Raw genomic sequence first — 19,217 nt, 5'->3', positions numbered from 1 at the left:
CATTTTTTACTATTTTTCGTTTTATTTTTGAAAAAGAAAGTGATTTAGCCGTTGTTTAATCCAAGAAGGATTGTTCAAGGAAGGTTTGACGACGATAGTTAATCGTCCGTCATCTCAGATATACAAATATCTTACGTATGTGCAACCGAACATAAAATAAAAATATTTAAAAAATAGAAAATAAAACCTGAAAACGAAAGGATGTCGATATTTTTAGGCGAGTCCCGAGAACTAACCATCAGTCGATCGATAGCGCAAAAAATTTTATTTTGCGACATCTTGCTTATTATATTATTATTATTATTATTATTATTATTTTTAAATAATAATGTCTTACAACTAATACGAAAATTGGTAACTGCCACGCTGATGTTTTAACGATTATGCGGGAAAAGAGGAACTATCAATCTTTCAGAAGCTCTGCGAAAGAGACGTCCCACTGATATAACTAGACATCAATAAAAATCAATCATAAACGTCCGTCTCCCGTTTTTTTTTTCGGTGGTACGTGCGCCACGATGATAGTGGTGGGAAACCACACAGAACGCATCTTATCTAGAAAAACCATAACGCGTGTGTGTTTGCATTGATGTAATTATGCTCTTATATAGGCGCATCGTGCTCCGCTTATTTTAGAGCGGGCCGGCGACCGAGAAAAAAAAAATGAAGCAAAATAAAAGAAAAAGAAAAAATCTTGTTGATCTAAGATCCATCTATAAATATTAGCCATGAGGTCAATAATCGAGTAGGAAAAAGCAGAGCAAAGTAAGAGCGAGGGAACGAAAGAATAGCAGGAATGAGAAGGTGCAAGAGCTGCTGTGATATAGACGGCCAACTACAGCGCAAAGATACCAAAATAAGAGGCATGTGAAAAGTGCATCTGGATTCTATCGGGCATCATCTATACGCTTCTCTGGTCACGCCGTCGATAGTCCAAATGCCAACAATTCGGAATAAACATTCACAGCCCAAAAGACAACTCAAATAAGACTAAACAATTATTTTGTTTCGCTTTCATAGAAGTGGGTAGTCTGTTGTCGTGTCTTTTATAGTGGCAATGGAGTCCCACTCAAGTGAACAAGAAATGACGTTATGGCTAGCGCTACATCGATTGTTCTTTCAAGCCGACGTACAACATCAATCGATTCAGCTCCCTGTAACGTTAATTCGATGAACATTTTTACCTTCACATTAAATAGGAAGAATTAGCACATTTCCTTTCTTCTTGTTTTTAAGCAAGTTGACAGATGATTAGGCATTCATAATGTTGTGATAAGAAACGGTCGAAGAAAGGTGAACGAAAAAAGCGATTGCGTTTGAAATAGATTCTACAAAACAAATAGTGAAGAAAAATCTACGCTACCCAATGTTTTAAAGTACATGTAAATTGTGCTACTCGCACATCGTGTGTAAAAGATGTATATCAGCTATAATATACGACCGATAATTGTTGTTAGTTATCACAGATTTGGATTGCATATAAGAAAATACACAAAAGGTGATTTGACTACATAGAACACGTCAACGATTTATTTATGTTGCCTTCTTTAAGCTTTTAATGGTATTTGTCACATCGATGCACGTCAAGCGCCTGAAGAGGTTTTACCTCAGCTTCTAGCTATAGGCCTATTCTCGTCTGTGTTGAAAAAAAAACAGCTTTATTATTATACGCCTTAAACCAGGTTTAGTTCCTGCATTTATTTTATTTTTTTCGTGTGTCACTGCCATAGGATTCCCAAAGAAATAATGAATTACAAAAAATTATCAACACCTTAAAAAAAAGTAAAAAGATATGTGTTCCAATATTTGCCTTATTGTCTATGCCAACTTTCTTTGTTATACAATTTAGCATTTATGCTAGTTTAAAGCTAGTCTAAAACTAATACCACTTTATGTTTTGATTTTTCTGGTTAGAAAAAAGGGGAAAGAAAGGAAAAAAAAAAGGAAACTTGTTCCGGAGTGAATAATATGTAAAAAATACACAGTGGAACTATCAGACAGAAATAATTATGGACGGTCTACTTTGAAATTCTTTAAACCAAGGACCCTAGAGAGATTGAAGGGAAAGGAATGGGACCATCAAGCGTAATCTCCAAAAGAATACTCAGAGCGACCCCCCCTTATTTTTTTTTTCTTTCTAGGAGGCATATCTAATCGATCAACGAAAAGCCAGGACACAACTCCACCCTAAAAAGACCTACTACAATCACCTAAAATGCCGCATTAAAGACAACCATATCGAAACGGGACAGGGAGTCGTACCTATCTGAACTGCTGTTCCAAAGCACAGCCATCGTTTGCTGGTCGACGTCTCTCGTCAAACGTTGTCAATAATTTGAAATGGTGGTGATGGCGAGGGGGAGGAGGAGGGAGAGAGTTTAAAATACAGAACCAATGAGAATGAGATTACAAGCAAATCCGTATGGGTATTGCGTATTCCACATATTCTGGCTGTAAGCCTCCATGAAGAAGCAAGTAGACCTAACAACACTGCGCAACTGACAAATTTCCTTTACGATCTATCCTATCCCTTATTCTACTTTACCTCCTCCCCTACACCTTTTAATCCCTTTTTATAGCGCTTATACAAAATTTCAATTACGATGATTCATCTAAAACTTCGATGGCAATATCGGGATTTTTGAATTAATGGCCGGTTTTGAGTTTATTGTAGAAATCTTTAAGGAACGTGTGATAACAATCAGGTTTACAAATAAAACTAACAAAAATTATGTGTCAATTGGAAATGGTCAAGGGAAGAACATAAGTTCATTGTTCATTAAAGAGATTTTACGACGGCATTTTATCGAACACGTCAACCAATTAGGCCTATGCATAACTTAACACGAGACAAAAAAAAATAACCTTTTCACCGAGGTGTCAATCTAAAATCACACAAAGAATTCTTGAACAAATTAATTATACATATGTAAAGTTTGTTTGTTCGTGTACTACAGTCCATTGAGCTCGCTTAGCGATAAAACTTCGTATGTTCAAGTCTGGACTTGTCTGATACGATAAGTAGCAGGTTTCTTTTTTCCTCCATTTTATCGGTACGTCTGAGTCAATAAATAATTAAATATCTATCATTCTATCTCAAGCCCTCCACCCCTCTCAATCTCTCGATACGCACTTGCACCGTTATAGGAATTTTCCCCTAACACGGAATCGCTTAAACATTTGTTTTTCAACAAATAACTGTTTGTTCGTTTCAGTTTCGAACACAAATTCTGTTCCCAATAAACTCGGGATATGCTCGCCACAAGCATAAGTAAACTTTGGTCAATTACGATATTTTGCCCCATTCTTTCACTCGTGAGGCGAATGACAGCCGCACTGTGTGTTGGTTAGATATGCTGCGTAAGAGGACAAAATAAAAAAAAAAGCCCAATTCAATACATTTCCAATGTTATAATCACTACCATCGCATCTTGTGTACCTGTAGCATTTCTTTTTTTAGATTATGGATAAGGCAAAGGACAAGTCAGACACGTGTACCTCATTCGATACACGGTAGGCATAAAACAGGAGAGGTAATCACATATTGATATAGATAAAGTCAATTTTGGAGGTTCATGTTTGTTCTGAACAGCTAAAGCCCTTAACCCCTACCCGCCCTCCAAAAAATAAAGTCCAACGCTAAACTTTGTTGTACGCGTAAGACCAACGTAGAAGACAGGTACATGTACAAAATGAAGCCGTCGACTCTTAACGAACATACGTTGAGCAAAAAACAGAACGGCCTAAGTAAAAAGGTGCGCCGGTTGTTATGCTAAGATTGAATTAGGTTAACAAACTAGGCAAAACGCTCGTTCGTAAAAGAGCTTTATGCCCAGTGAAACATTTAATCTTATCAGACTCATTGTAGTCACGCTGCTCCCGTTTTAACAGTGAAATGATAACCAAAAAAAAAAAAAAAAAAACAAGCAAAAAAGAAAAAACCAGAGTTGACGAGATAATGGAACCGAGCGTTGCGGCATTCTGCATTAAAAAAATACAACCCCATCGCACACATGCATGATGCTCACGTTATAATCTAATGCAAGTGGCAACGAGAGACGATGGATGCGTCGATTGCTCGCGTAGCTGGATTGAGTCTGCTTTTAGCGCAGGATCAACAAGGTAAACGTGCACTGCTGGGACACGGGGCGATCCATAAAGAGTGGATTACGCACGGCTGAAATGGTCCGTTTGCAATGCATGAAGACCCCCCCCCCCCATTTCCCACCGGGCAACTCTCCCTCCCTGCCAACGGTGGCGCTACTGATGTAAAAAAAAAAAAAAACTGGGCGAAACTCGAAAGCCGCCAACGAAGTCATGAGCCGCCCTTCGTCCGTAGGACTCGAGTTGCTGGTGACACGCGCCGATCCTAATGGATAGAGGGTATAGATTTTCATCCAACTGTGCCAAGCGTTTTCGTTCTCTCGTTGCACTGCTTAAGCCCTTCCATCCCGTCATGGAACTATTGTCAACTTCAATTTAATTGTTTTGATGTTTTTAAATTTTTTTTGGAAGGGAGTACCTGGTTTAAACGATTTACAAACTAGGCCTACATGATAATTTTAACGGAATAAAATCCTTCGACAAAATGAAAATTTTTTAATTTCTTTCGTCATTCCAATCTTCTTTATCGTCAATTTCGTTTATTTATTATTGTATACATTTTTTTTTTGAAAAGTTTGTTTTGTTTTTCTCGTTTGTTTGCTCGGAAGCTTTTCTCTTTGCTTTGGGTTGTAACATAAGATTGTTCGACTACACGGCGGGATCGTAAAATGTGTGGATCACCGTATGAGTCATGGCCTATTTAACCGATACGTGTACCTCTGTGTTAACATCCCATTTGAAAAGCAATTAGAAATAGCAAACTTATAGGCGTATAGTTTGCCGCAAATGGGGCTAAAGCGAATTCAATGTCATTCAGGTGATGCAAAGAAATGAACAGTGATGTTTAAAAACAAACCATCGAGTCATAGAGTGGCATAGCGCTTAAACCGCAATACACACTTGTGAGTCGTGTAAAAAAAAAAAAAAGGGAGGATACGAGCCTGGCGACGAGAGTGATATTATGGAAATGATGAAAAATTCTGACGAGTGGGACAGCTGGACTTGAGTGGTGAATGGGCGGGTCCATTTTTGCGCTGCTGTGTGAAGTTCCGAGGCCACCAGATGGGACACACAATGGAGTGCTACGTGGAAAAAAAAACCCCAAGCCGATGACCATTTTTTTCTCAATTTTTTTTTTCTTTCTTTTTTTTCTTTTTTTACCAGTGTATTTCACAGATTCACAAGCACATCACTCCTTTTTTTTTCTCTCTCCGTTCCCTCTTTTTTTTTTTTTTATTCATCTCTTTCACTCAATCACTTGTCCTCACGTTTGTGGCACTTAACAACTGCACGTGCGGTCTGCCCTTACTGGCCTGAATGCAGACGAGATGCCGGTCCTTTCAACCCCCCAACTTCTCAGTCCCTCACAGTCCAACTTCTCAGTCCTCACGTAGGGTAATGTATGGTACACTCCATATACAGTGTACAATCACACGCGCTGCAAGGACATTACAACAGTAAGGCTGACTCTACAGACAGTGAATCCAAAATCTCCGGCCATGCTTCAAATGTGAACAATCGCATTTTCATGTCTTTTATTTTATTTTTTTTTTTTTATATTCCAAAGGAAGGAGCAGTCCAGCCCATGACGTTCGTGACACGATTCTTATTACAATTGCCGAAGGGTATTTTGAAACTAATGTAATGGGTAATGATGTAATTTCTTCACAATTCAACAACATTTCAGAAATGAAACATTGACTAATCAATGCCATCAAATGAGTAATAGTTTGCTGAACTCAATTGATCTGTAGTGCTTCTTTGTTGCGCAATTCGACTGCAAGTGGTAGCCCCCGCATACGCCATGGTATAAACAGCGAACCATTATGCCATTATGGCGTGTACCGAGGCACAGCTCTGTTTGGTAATCTCTGTATAACAAGGATCCCCCCTTTTTTTTTCTTTCCTTTTGTCGTCCAGACTAAAGCGAGTTCTCAAAGGTTTTTTTTTTTTTTTTTATTAAAAATGAAAAATATTAAAATCTCTTCCATCCGTGTATGGATTTACTCCATGTAACGGGGGGTAACGCACAATACACCGCTGGCGGATGGTATAGTTCCGTATATAGTATGGGATATGTACTGTACGTGTAGAAAAATTGGTGAGCGCTTTCAGTTTCCGAACCCTTTTTTTTTTCTTTTACGGTGGCAGTGCGTACCAGCTTTAATAACCCATTCGATGAGAAAAAAAAAAAAAAAAAGAGCGTTGGCCCTGCCGGTTTGAGCTGCATACTTGTCGGTTCATCAAGCGGAGCGCTTGTTTGAAGAGGGGAAAAGGGATTGATGAATCTCACACTAAAGCGCAAGATAATATGGGCAAGTACATCAGGTCGGGTGGGTTTCCCTGTTTTCGGGAACCGACCATAAGCGCTTGTAATTGTCTCTCCACCCATTGACAAACAATACAATGTAAGCTCGTCGTTATTAGTACTGCAGTTTCATGTAGACGCAATAAGCCATGCTGTACGGGCTGCCGCTATATTAGTATGAGGTATAGTGACTTAATTGTCTTTCAATATAATCAATATCAAGTGGACTGAGAGCTACCAGCCTTCCTTTATTTTTAAACGATGAAAATCAAATCATTGCATTCTCATTTTGAGGTAAAACGGCCAGGGCGCAATTTAAGGTAATCGTATGGCAGCACAGCACATTAAAGACCCAAAAACACGAAGAAATTAATCTAAAAAGGTTGCCGATCGCGTGATTTACGCTGACGAGTTGTTCAATAATAAATAAATTCAGAGAAGAAGCCTTGCCCTGTGTGGGGGTTGCTGTTGCTTTACACAGAGCCATTGAACCGGTTGTTCTAATTTCATCGTATATACCGACGGTTTACTCTTTTTTTTTTTTTTGGTTTTGAAAATTCTCTTGCCAGTTCGACGATTGGTTAGGGTTACGGTGATCCTGTTAAACGGATTTCAAGATCGCCCGCCAAATAACTTGTACGCATTTCGATTCGATCGGTCTGTCCGTGAGGATTGTTGACATGAAGGGAGAAACAAGCGGTAAAGGGGGGAGGCAAAAGTTAGAGCGGAACCTATAATTCGATTTCTTGTGTTTGTAAGGGCGCCGACGCTGACGCTAACAAGGATTATGAAACAAACCTAGAAGCAGACGAATTGAGATGGAAATAAATTGAATCAATTCCCCCAATTTATCGTCACCCTATAAGAGGGGCGTTGCTTTTTGATTATTTCCATAAGGCTGGGAATACACACGTTGCCGTTTGTCCTTCTAGCAAAGACGCATAGTATAAAACATCGCACAGCAAAACGTAGGGCTTATGGAATACTGTACCAACAGTCCCTGTTCAACGCGATTCCACCCGTTCAACTATAGGACATCCTCTCACCACCGCTATAATAAGATCGTCACTACGATGTCTTGGAGAAACAGGACATCTCGCCACACACATACACACACACACACACACACACAAAATAAAATCCATTTCATGAGTGCTCGTAGCACGCGCTTTCCATTAAATTTTTGTATTATTGTAATTTTTTTTTTCTTCCAGTTTTTTTTTTTTTTTTTTTACTCTTTTCTTTTCAATGGTCTCAGCCCGTTCCTCATTCTTTCTTTTCTTCATCTTTCTTTTTTTTTTCTTTTCTTTTTCCCCTTCTCTCTCAACATTTCAAATACGCCGAGGTGGTCCTCAAGTCCTTGAGTTGCCCTCATATCCCGATGGCTGAGGGAGGTGCTGAGCGGTGGGGAGGCCGACAGGATAAAGTACAACATTGCCACACGATAGAGGACGAAAGCACGAAACATCATCAGTTCTTCACTCTTTCCCCCTTCTTTTTTTTTCTTTCCTGCTTCTTCTTCTCTTTTAGTAAGAGGGACGAAAACTTAAAGCTCGTGAGCTCTCTCGACGTACGAGTCGCATGAGTCGCGTACTCATATCCAGCTTTAGATGGAACACAGTCGACCCCCAGACCCGAGCGTTTTGCCATCCACTACTACACCTCTAATTCCCATTTCCCAACCACCCTCCTGCCCTTTCGTGTTCTCAAGCAAACTGCGATGGAAATGTACAAATGAATAACAAAAAAAGAAAAAGGGAAAAAAAAAAAGGAAAAAAAAAGAGAAAAACTTGCAATACTTTATTTCTTATCGATCGTGTGCAGTAAGTATATGATGTATTAAAGTAGTGCATTATAAGAAGAAAAGAACGAACGCAGAAGAGGATAGAAGTAGAGAGTGGAAGAGTGGATAGAACTACACGAGCCGAGTAAACACTTGAATCGTAGCGACGTTTTATCGGTGAAATGTAATAGATGACGGGTCATGACACGCTTTTCTCCAATCAAAACAAACGGTGGGGAGGGGGGGGGGGACAAAATTGATTCACTGAAAAAAAAAAAAACTAGAAATTCAGCAAAAAAAATTATTATAACGAAATACAGATGAGGTTATGGTGTGGTAGAATATTTTAAATGTCCAATTATCACGAGGTTTAAGTATTCCGCATGTTTTTGTTTTCCTTCTTGTGTACGCTTTCACGCGGTGTAATCGCTCTTTTGCCCTATCGGCGAAGCGCATGTCCATGTGAAACGACGTGTGTTGTACGAGGTGAACTCGTCAACGTGTCACAGCTGACTCTGACCCCCAAGAATATCTTTGACTGCCGATAACCTATCTGAAGGAAAACAAGACGGAGCTTCGGTTATATTTTTATTTTTTTTTTTAAATTATTTGTGTATGTGCATGTCTGTATTATTTGTGGAGAAGAAAGGGGAGGGCGGAGGGTATGAGAGATTTGTTTTTGTTTTCACTATTTCTTTTTTCTTTTTCTTTTTTTTTTTTTTGAGTTTTGTTTTTATCTTGTATTTTTAGACGTTATCGCGGCTATTCAAAATTTATCTAACAGCGTGTGTCTCCGAGTTCAACTCACAATAACACGTCACTATCCAAACCAGAAGTTATTTCTTTATAGAGTGAAAGGTATAACCTGAAGTACAATGCTATTGAAAATGGAAAATGCTCACCGATTTGATATCATTATTATTTAGATTTTTAAAAAATTCTTTTGTTGACATTGACTGCCCCATCGGCATAACTAATTAAACCGTGGGAACGGCTATTGCTTATTAACTGGGGATCCCTTAACTACCGACTCGGTTTATTCATCTTTCGTTAAACTATATCCCCTATATAACACATGACTTTCTAACGTCCGGCAATCGTTGATTTTTAACTATACATGTCGCATCTGAAGACGTCTCTATACCGTCCGATCGTCACAAACGATATTGGCGGCTACCTTCTGCTGTACAGGGACGCGTTAGGCATCAAAGCTTCAAGCACCGGTAAAAAAAAAAAAGCAGGGGGAATATTGAGGTAGATATGGAAGACTTGCGGTCAATGCGGTGTCGTCTAGTTCCAGCAAGCGGAGAAAAAAAAAAAGAAACGCAGATGTGTATAGTTGACGTTACGTGTGGGCCCGAGATCTGTATACCACGGGGAGCAGAACTACATGATAAGCCGAGTCGAACAGTTAACTGAAAGTCATGTCAATGAATACGAGTGTAAAGCGGAGAGGTGACGTACCTGTCGGGTAAGCGGCCGGCGATAAGATAACCAGCCACAACTCTCCGCCCTTCCTCCGCTCGTGGTCAACTGACGATAAGAACAACGACGTCAAGTCGCACTGATAATTTTCTGATATGATACACTAGATAGTGGAATCTTGTTTTAAAACGTATTTCACTTTCACTTCACCGTGGTCAAAATGTTCTGACCATTCCCCCCCCCCTCCGTTCCCCGCTTTACCCTCATCCTCCCACCGCTCCCCAATGCACAAAACTTAAACTACAAAGTTAATTTTTTTTTCCTTTTTCTTCTTCTTTTTATCAGTCTGACTAAAAATTCTAGTCTGCCTCGTATATTCAGTTACTTTTTTTTTTCGACATTGAATGATATTTCGGGCCACGTTTATCGATCTCGCGCGTCTAGTGACTTTGGACATCGAGATGAGGGCCGGCCGTCTAATCAACCGCGTAGATTTGGCCGTCAATGATTGAAGGGACATTTGCGGGGTGAGGTTTGCTTGTTATTTTACTTTTTTCTCCCAACCGATTTGACACATGGGGATTTATAACCGCACCAAAATGGCCGTTGGCCAGATTAATCGTAGCTGATGAGCCTTGCGGCTCCTCACTCTTGCTGTCTAATAGGGTTGGGCCCCCGGGAAAAAAAGCGTGAGACAAACACGAGCACAACCTGATGTTAAGGTACAAGAGTCGGGGCCAATCAGCCACGAGTGGAAAATGCTATCTAATGTTGTATCGCTAGAGACCTATAGATTTCGTTCCATTTTCAATGTTATTATCCATTTCGTGCACCATTTTTCCTTAATATGGCTGTTTTGGTTAGAGAAAACAATGGATGCAATAGTCATTGTTTTGTTTTTAAAGATGTGAGATCTATTGAATTTCATTTCGTAAAGTTGAATGCGCTATCCTTTTTGTTCTGCTAAGTACTGTTGTTCCTTGTACGTTAGAACGCGTGAACTTGAAAAGAAATATCAGTCTCTACCTAAATGAATAACCCTCCCCTCCCCTCCCATGTGGGTTTAGTAAAATAGATGAAAAGGAAAAAAACAGGCATTTATGAGTTTCGTTGACTTTAGTTTTAGTTTCAGTTACATTTTACTATAATGACGTTCATCATAATATAAGGCTTATGCTTATCCGAAAATGACCATCAAAATTTCTTTTTAATCTTGATAGTGCCATTTGCACCTGCGTCGAATGCGAGCGCCTAAACATTTATCGTTCACGTCATTCAAGACTGGTTAAAACAAGTTATATAGCTATATCATTTTTACTTTGGTTATTGATTTGAAACTAAACCTGCTGTTCCCCACGAAAGCATATTATTTTCTTAACAAGCCTCGGCAGATCAAAGCTGAGTAGTTTAACTGTGTTGGCCGTCATACTATAGCAACAGAACATGAAAACACTGCTTTATCACAAATCATGGAACTTCTTTTTTTTTTTTTTTGTTATTTATGTTTCCCCGTTTTCCCTGTTTCTGAGTTGTTATTTTAAGTCTGTACAGGGGACTGGCGCGTGCGACTTACCGTTGCTTTTTCAAATTTTATTTTTCTCGTTTTATTTATTTATTTATTCTTTTCTTGGTGTACATACTTATTGTGCAGTAGGCTATATTAGTATACGCACAGTTGGTTGCTGAACAGGGATTTAAGGCGTTCTACTTGTATAAAGGGCGAGTGGGGGGTTGGACATGCAGTCTGATTGTTGGTTGACATTCAAAAATAGATAGTGTGTTAAACTGACATATGTGCATACCCCCTAGTAGAAAATAATCCGCCCCCACTGGATTTTTTCAATCCGATGTAAATCCACCAACAATATACTACTCAATAGCTGCAAAATAAAGAGGCAGGGGAGGGGGGGGGGGGGGTGGCGTCGCTTCGCTTTGTGTATGCGATATATATATTCAAAGAGGCAAACGTTGGCTTAATTGTGATGCAAAGCCGTCGGTGGCTATTCTTGTGCGACTGGTATACACGTCTTTCCCTCCTTCCCAAGGCACTGCAAATGGACTCGACAATTACAGCATGCTATGCCAATCGTTGATTCTGTTATTCCGCATTGTTATCGTTGCTCTTGTTGCCATTGGCGTGGGGGGGCTTGTATATATGGCTTCAGTCCCGACTTCGAGCTTGCGCTTGTGTCAGGCTGTCTTATACTGTCTTTTGCTGGCCTTTTACATCTATATTCCGGCAAAGTAGAAGCTCATCATTGACTGAATATCAAATAAAACGCAGTCCCCTTCCCTCCTTGTGTGCGCCAAGTGAATATGAGAAATCTGTGCGTGAACCTGGACGAGCCAGACGCAACAATAAACCTCCTCGACTAACATCCACCCTCACTTAATCCCTCTGTGTTGACACTAGTCTTTTTAATTGACCTTATTTCCTCTTATGTAGTCATCGCTGATGGTGACCGGCCACGATGAAATTGCATACAATAAGGTTAGTAACAAAATGATTCATCTTATGCCAAGCACACTACTCGTTTTGAACAACTATGATAATAGGTAATGAGTAGCATTTAAAAAAAAGACGGTTTAAAGTTTAAGTTTATGTCGACAAGAGAACGCTCTATTTTTAGGGCTATGTACTGTTACGGTTGAAAGCAGAAATAACTATTGGCAATGAGATTAGAATGCATCAGTTCAACGCCTGAATGTTTTAAGCTTATGTGATCAGGATAAATGGTCAAGGCGCCTGATATATCGTTGGCCTGACATCGACATTTACGGACTGTTAAAACAAACGCACTAGGCCTACCCTGATACATTTAGGGTAGTTAGTACATAGGCCGTTTTCCAAGTTTTATTTCTATGAGAATAGGTAACTTTACTAAAAATGTATAACCCTTTCATCTTAAGTTGACGTAAAAAAAATAAAATTCATCGCAAGGATTTGCACTAAATCCCCAGTCCGATTTTCCACTGGTTTATTATACACGTAACAGATTTCCTCACAGTGGTGCACAGGCCAAACGAGCACGTACGCACGCATGTATACATGCATTACTTCATATATAGTTGTACAATCCAAAATCTGCACACACAGTGAACGGGGAAAAAAAAAAATAAAGAACACGGTAAGGAGGAGGAGCACAAGGCCGACGGAGGGTCGACACATTAAAAAAATGAAATTACATTGCAACACAGAGAGACAATTTTAACAGAATAACAACAAATGAAATTTCGTCCTTCACAAAATAGTTAGTTGTTGCATTTGTTACAGACCCATTGAATTTTGTCAAACCCCATTGAGATTGGCTTCCATTGTCTATTCGGCCGGGCCAACTTCGAGAGACTTAACAGCAAAACGCTGCGCTTCGTGAAGCCTATGGTTGTTCGCAAACCATTGGCCGGCTGAAGCTTCGCATATTCGGCGTGACAGACAACATGGGCATCAAATTTTAATTTGTTGTATATATATATATATATATATATATATATATATAGGAATGCACTTGAACCAGCTGAAACCTAACAAAAACGGCATACAATATGGATTTACTGTCGATGGACAAACGTCAATCACGTCCACACACAAGACTATTACTATATTTATTTGGATTCTATGTTGTATTTACAAACTGAATGATATCAATACGTGGTTTATCCTCTCCGCGATTCTAAATGTTCACACTTCTCCATGTCATTATTTTCAACAATTGAGTTCTCAAGAGCCTCAAGCGCACGCTACAAAAATGTAGGTGATTGCTCGAGGTCATGGTACTCTAAACATAAACAAAAGCCTATCACATAAGTCGTTAACGACGCGGAAAAAGAACAAAAAAAACAAAACAAACAATTGGAATCAAAGGTTTTTAATGAAAAGACAATGTCGATATAAAAAGAAATTGTTTCTTGTCTGACGATCAGGAGAGAAACGAACAGTGTAGTTTTGAAAAATATAAGAGGAAGAGAGTCCAACTTGTGCATTTTGGGTTAGCATTTTGTCTAATATGTCTATCAAAGAGAAAGGGTATATAAAGTTATAAACAAGTTCGTCAACGATATAGGTTCTGAGTCTATCTTGGCCTGTCTGTGTGTATATGCGTTTCAGTTAATGTATGTAGCATACACGGCTCAACGGCTGACGGCTTCGTTTGTCATCGTCTTAAAGACCTACTGTACTGCAAAACAACCATCGATGCAAGTCCAACATTCTTTCTTTCCATGTACGAACAATACAATAATGCGGATTTTTGCATATGAGATGCATATTGCACTTCAGTATTACATGTTTTTTGTTTTTGTTTTTTGTTTTTGTTTTTCGTTCAAAACAGTTTTCAACACCACTCCCGAATGCACACCCACACTATGCCAATACCCTGTATACTGTATATATATATAATTAGTGGCATCAAGCTGCCTCGTGTATCTCCCCAAGATCTTGTCGTGCTTGATAACCCGGGGGAGCGTAGGCCAAATGCGTTTGTTTCAGTGAACGATCGCCGCCCTTTTGCGGAGACAAGTGTTCGTTCAAGTTTTCGCAATGGACACGCCTCATAATTGTCATAAAGTGGAGGGCGATGCCGTAGAGCCATGATGGCCTCCGTGGTGGTGGTGGTGGTTGCCATGGTGAGCTTGGCTGTTGTGGTGGTGCATGTTTTGGTGATAAAACGATGCTTGGTAGTAGTTGCTGTTATCATGGTGCAAAGAACCCTGGCCTATAATCATAGAACATGTAGTTAATATTTAATTTAGCCTGCGAACAGTTTATACTAAGATAATAGCGGGCTTTACAACAAGTTAAAGACTAGAGATAAAATAAAAACGAGTAATACGTTTGGAAAGTTTTACATCAAAATTGAATAATCCAAGAGCTTATATTGGAGATTTGCTATAACCTTTCTGAGAACAAGCCAATAAATGGAACTAATAAACGGGACCGACCTCTGTTCATTCTTCGACCTCAATGAGGCTGCCAAAGAATAATACTACAATTTCCCATGTGTTTACAACAAATCCTTTTAACGACAGTCACGCATAAACAGGCTAACATTCCTATAATACAAATATATCGCAGATTTCCCTCGAAAAAAAAAATAGATGCCTATAAAGAGAAGAGCTTATCGTATGTAACATCGGTGCAGAAACTAACCGTGACCAGGAGCAAGCGTTGCGTAACCTCCGTACGGCCCCATGTCAAACATTTTGACGTCGGATTTGGGGTCGGTCGTTCCGGGAAGAAGCCTCTGAATGGAGAATGGATGCGACGCTAATGTGTAGGCCGTTGCGTCTTTCAGCCCATGAAGACCGATGGATGGGGCGAGCAGTTGACCCTGGCCGCCAATGCCCATGTCACCGGCCAGATAGCGTTGCGAGAGCGCGTTAAACTCCATTGCTCCGGGGTCGTACTTGTCGTACGTCTTGTATTTCTCGTAGCGATCGTCGCACACCATGCCATGCTGGGGCACCGTCGTTGGGATCACTGTCTCCGGGTCGTTGGTCATCGTCTCCAACCCGTCGTCGTGGTGCAGCATTGTAGGCAAAACTGTCGAGTCTTGATGCAACGAACTGTGATGATTGCTCGACAAAGCGGTTCTTTTGTCACCGTTGACTTTCAGCCCGTGTTGGTGGAGATCTTCAGACATCAGCTGACCCGCGATTAGATTGCCATTCTGTAATTCGCAAAATAAAAAAATCAGTTGAAGAAAATGAATAAATTGTGTGTGCTGTTTGGAAGTTATCAGATCAAAAATTTAAATACGAAAGAAATGGCCTGAAACATTTGGTTAATTTCATTTCGCCAATTTCTGATTGAAGTCGTTCCCGAAAATAAATACTAGGCCTATATACTTTTTTTTTTTGCTTTTACCCATTATTGCATTTAATATTACTTTGACGTGTATACTAATCCCTGTGGGTTGAATGCTCGACATAGTAAATGCTACTAAGATAACGTAGATATAGTTCATATCATTAAAGCCCGTGGTTTGGTATTTAACATTATCGTCATCTTACCAAATTGTTCACCAGCCAAATAATACATAAGTTTTATTAAGCAGCCCATTTTAGCACCAAAAGCATCCACGAACTTTTAAAAAGCTTTTCAGTAAATACTTTAGTAAAAATCTGCTATGCATAAACAAAAAAAGACGAACGAAAGATGCTTACGTGATGGTGAATCATGGAGCGATGATTGGAAACCCTTTCTTTCATTTGACAATCGTTGATCATGTCGTCGTCGCTGCTACTATCGTGCCCACTTTGAAGTTGATGTCTCCCGTCGGATGTCACCTTCTTATGAGACCCTTCGGTTTTGTGATTCGATCGACTAGAGCCGATGCTGGGTACGCCTCCCGAACCCGATTCCTTTTTGGCGTCGCATTTGAAACGTTTCTGTCGGCGGAGGTAGCAGCCATTCTCGAACATGTTGCCCGATTCGGGATGTAGGGCCCAGAAAGAACCTTTGCCAGGCTTGTCGGGAGTGCGTGGCACTTTCACGAAACAATCGTTGAAAGAGAGCGAGTGTCGAATCGAGTTCTGCCAACGTTGTTGGTTCTGTCGGTAAAACGGGAACAAGTCCATGATGAACTGGTAGATCTCACTAAGCGTCAACATCTTCGTCGGCGAATTCTGTATGGCCATTGTGATAAGAGAAATGTACGAATAGGGCGGCTTGGCGTGAGTGTAGCTCCGGCGATAAGTTTTGTCGTTGCGACCGCCGGCCGTCGCGTTACCACTGACGCCACCAGCGCCGTTGTTTCCGACGCCAGCACCGACGGCACCGCCGTTAGCAGTGCCACCTCGCAAGCTCGGGTCACTAGGCGACGTCAGATCGCCACTGGAACGCCCTGCGGTCGAAGTGTTGGCCAGGGAAGTGCCCATAGTTGACGGCACTCCGCCGAAACCGGAAGACATGCACTGGCCCATTCCGGAATCGATGCCACTACGCATAGTGTAGGAGCCAGCGACGCTCATGCCGGGCGACATGCAAGTGGCGTTGTTCATAGGTGCGTGCCCTTGCTGGCCACCGCCGCCGTTGCCGCTTAAACCAGTCATGCCGAAAACGGACGATCCGGCTGCGGCGGCGACAGCGGCTGATGTCTGTGGCGAACACGAAGCCATGGTGCTCATGTTCATGCACGTCATGCCCATTCCGTTCATGCCGGCGGCGGCTGCAGCGGCTGAACTCAAGGAATAAGCTGAGGCCATCGACGACATGGATGGCACCATAGTCGTTTGGCACATCGCCATCGACGAGCCTATGGACGTCGGGCTGGGTCCCGAGCCGCCCGTTTCTGAATACTGTAGTTTTTGTGGCAACATATTTTCGGACAACATTGGGACGAACGAAACTATTGAAGATTTAACTGTGCAGTTCCAATAACTCTCGATACTATCGTGTTTCAAACTAAAATCGTTTCGGAAATTAGAAAATCTTTATTTTGATGACGGGAATCCCTACTATTTCAATTCTTCGCAAGTAAAAAACCAACGCACGTAAACGTAGGGTATGTGTAGTTTCACTTGGAAGCGATCAGCGAATTCACCAAGTACACGGCCAATGTGCGCACTTGGCCAACTTGAACCAGTTTTTTTTTGTTGACAAAACCTAACACGGTCATAGACTTGTGTGTTGACGATTAGTTTGATAAAACATGAAGATGAAAATTTTGTAGACGCAAATGAGAGGTATAGGAGCAACACACACACGAAGATGGCGGCACTCGATACGACGATTCAGCAAATTTAGCGTTAATGGCACAAGCACATGAACAAACAGAGCGCGTTTGAACCAATTTGCCAATAACTCGGCTGTTGGCGAGTCTAACGGAGATGCGCGACTTGTTTCAAGAGCAACAGGTCAAAGTTAGCGACACGACCGATGATGGTGATGAAGATGATTATGTTGAAGGAGGTTGGGGGCTGGCCTGTTTGGTGCGTCCACACATCTCAAGCCGCTTGGACTAACAAACTGAATCGAGTGGCCGTGTGTACAGTCTTTCAAATTAGTTTAACCAAGGGGGAGGAATAGAGAGAAGCGAGGAGGGAAAGAGGAAAAGTAGGAAGAAGGGGAGGGCAGATAGGAGTACTGGAGGCGGGTGAATGTTAGCTCTTGGGAGGTGGGGCCAAAAATGCATGGCTCAGTAATGGACGCCGAATTTACTCGCATCGCCATCGCTGCCTTGTTTCCATTTTGTCTTCGCTCTGGCTTGTCTCTACAACGACGCTTTCCTTACAAGCTGACGTGAACGTCGATAACGATAATTTAATGGAATTGCCAAGTTTATCGCCCTTCTGGGTAAAGTGTTGATTTGCTAGCCATAGGCCTACGCAATCAAAGACTGGTTGAATCATCATCAATAGAATTATGCGAATGAGGGCATTGAATGTTCATCTTCTTGATTTGACTCAAGAAAATTGGATATGTTTGTTTTAACCAAATCAACGACGAAACATTTATGTACCACAATAAACAGCCGGGAAGAGAAAAAGACCTGTGTGGTCGTCGGGTGAATTGCGTTATTTTCGCCCGGTTCACTTCGTCATGTATACAGCACGTTGGGCGAACCCGACAAGTCATGCTTCTTTGTTTCACTAACAAAAATGGCACAAGCCACAGACCCCGAACCTTCGACGTACTCGCCCTGTTTGGGTGGATCAAAGTTACAGCAAAAAACGGTGCGCAGCAAGGGGGATTCATATAGCTTTAGCCGACCAATCGTTCGACCATCTGGCGTCCATCTATTCGTTTTCGAGGCATCTATTGGTTTGCTTGCACGGCACACGCCCACGCCTGGCAGAAGACAGCTATTTCTATTGGTTAAAAGGATACATCACGTTACCTGCTCCTCCCTTCAAATAGAAGGAGCAACCGACAGGCCCCTTTTTGGCCCTTATAAGCAGGCTGGTCATGGTTCCGACAGCTGGCCGAGGCCGAGACTGGAAGTCTACACTGTGTTCTGCTCAGTCCACTTCATACTTAAGCAATGGAGCTCATCGCTTTCCTAAACTATGTTTACTAGTAGGCCTACAACATTCACGTATATAATGAATCTCGTGAGTTCATCACCGACTTGATGATTCACCGTGTTTTGGTTGGACATGAGCATCCTCTTCATCTGTTTGTCTTATTTTTTTTTCCTGCTTTCATTTATACGGTACATTTAAGCACCAGGACAACATTACTTGATTAGAAAGGCTATGGCAAGTCTATATATGACTGCACATGATATGGGTGTCATTGTTTGTGTGTGCGATAAAAAGTTAAAAGAAGCTGATAAACTATCTTGCCCATCATAACTGCAGATAAACATGATTGCAAGCAAAAGGTCTTGAGAAAGCTAACCCGACGGCCTCTAGTTTCGAAGAATAGGTTGAAAAATAACTGTGACGTGGGTGACCCTCAACAATAATCTTCTTTTGCGTGTACCTGCATATGTGTATGAGCTAACGAATCCTTAAAAAATAGAGTAGGCTATAGTTTCAGTCAACATAGATCAACAAACACGCGCGACACCATGTGGTTAGGAATGAAGATAGGACAAGCTGACTTATACAGCATGCAGATAAATTTTGACAACAACACAACTGGATAAGTAATAG

At 41.1% G+C, this 19,217-nt stretch overlaps 1 protein-coding gene across 1 annotated transcript; it reads right to left on the bottom strand.

Annotated features, from left to right (window-relative positions):
* Positions 1 to 12,581: 12,581 nt before the first annotated feature.
* On the bottom strand, positions 12,582 to 17,665 carry LOC130693029 (forkhead box protein A2-like). The gene is made up of 3 exons (XM_057516128.2): positions 15,783 to 17,665; positions 14,767 to 15,286; positions 12,582 to 14,332 (listed from the first exon to the last, which is right to left on the bottom strand). The coding sequence occupies exons 1-3, from the start codon at positions 16,950 to 16,952 to the stop codon at positions 14,178 to 14,180; spliced, it is 1,845 nt and encodes a 614-aa protein (XP_057372111.1). The 5' UTR covers positions 16,953 to 17,665; the 3' UTR covers positions 12,582 to 14,177.
* Positions 17,666 to 19,217: the final 1,552 nt, after the last annotated feature.

This window comes from Daphnia carinata, chromosome 3 (genome assembly GCF_022539665.2).
Source record: "Daphnia carinata strain CSIRO-1 chromosome 3, CSIRO_AGI_Dcar_HiC_V3, whole genome shotgun sequence".
Classification (NCBI taxonomy): Eukaryota; Metazoa; Arthropoda; class Branchiopoda; order Diplostraca; family Daphniidae; genus Daphnia; species Daphnia carinata.
Note: the sequence above shows the minus strand (reverse complement) of the source record. Positions and strands in the feature narration are given on the sequence as shown.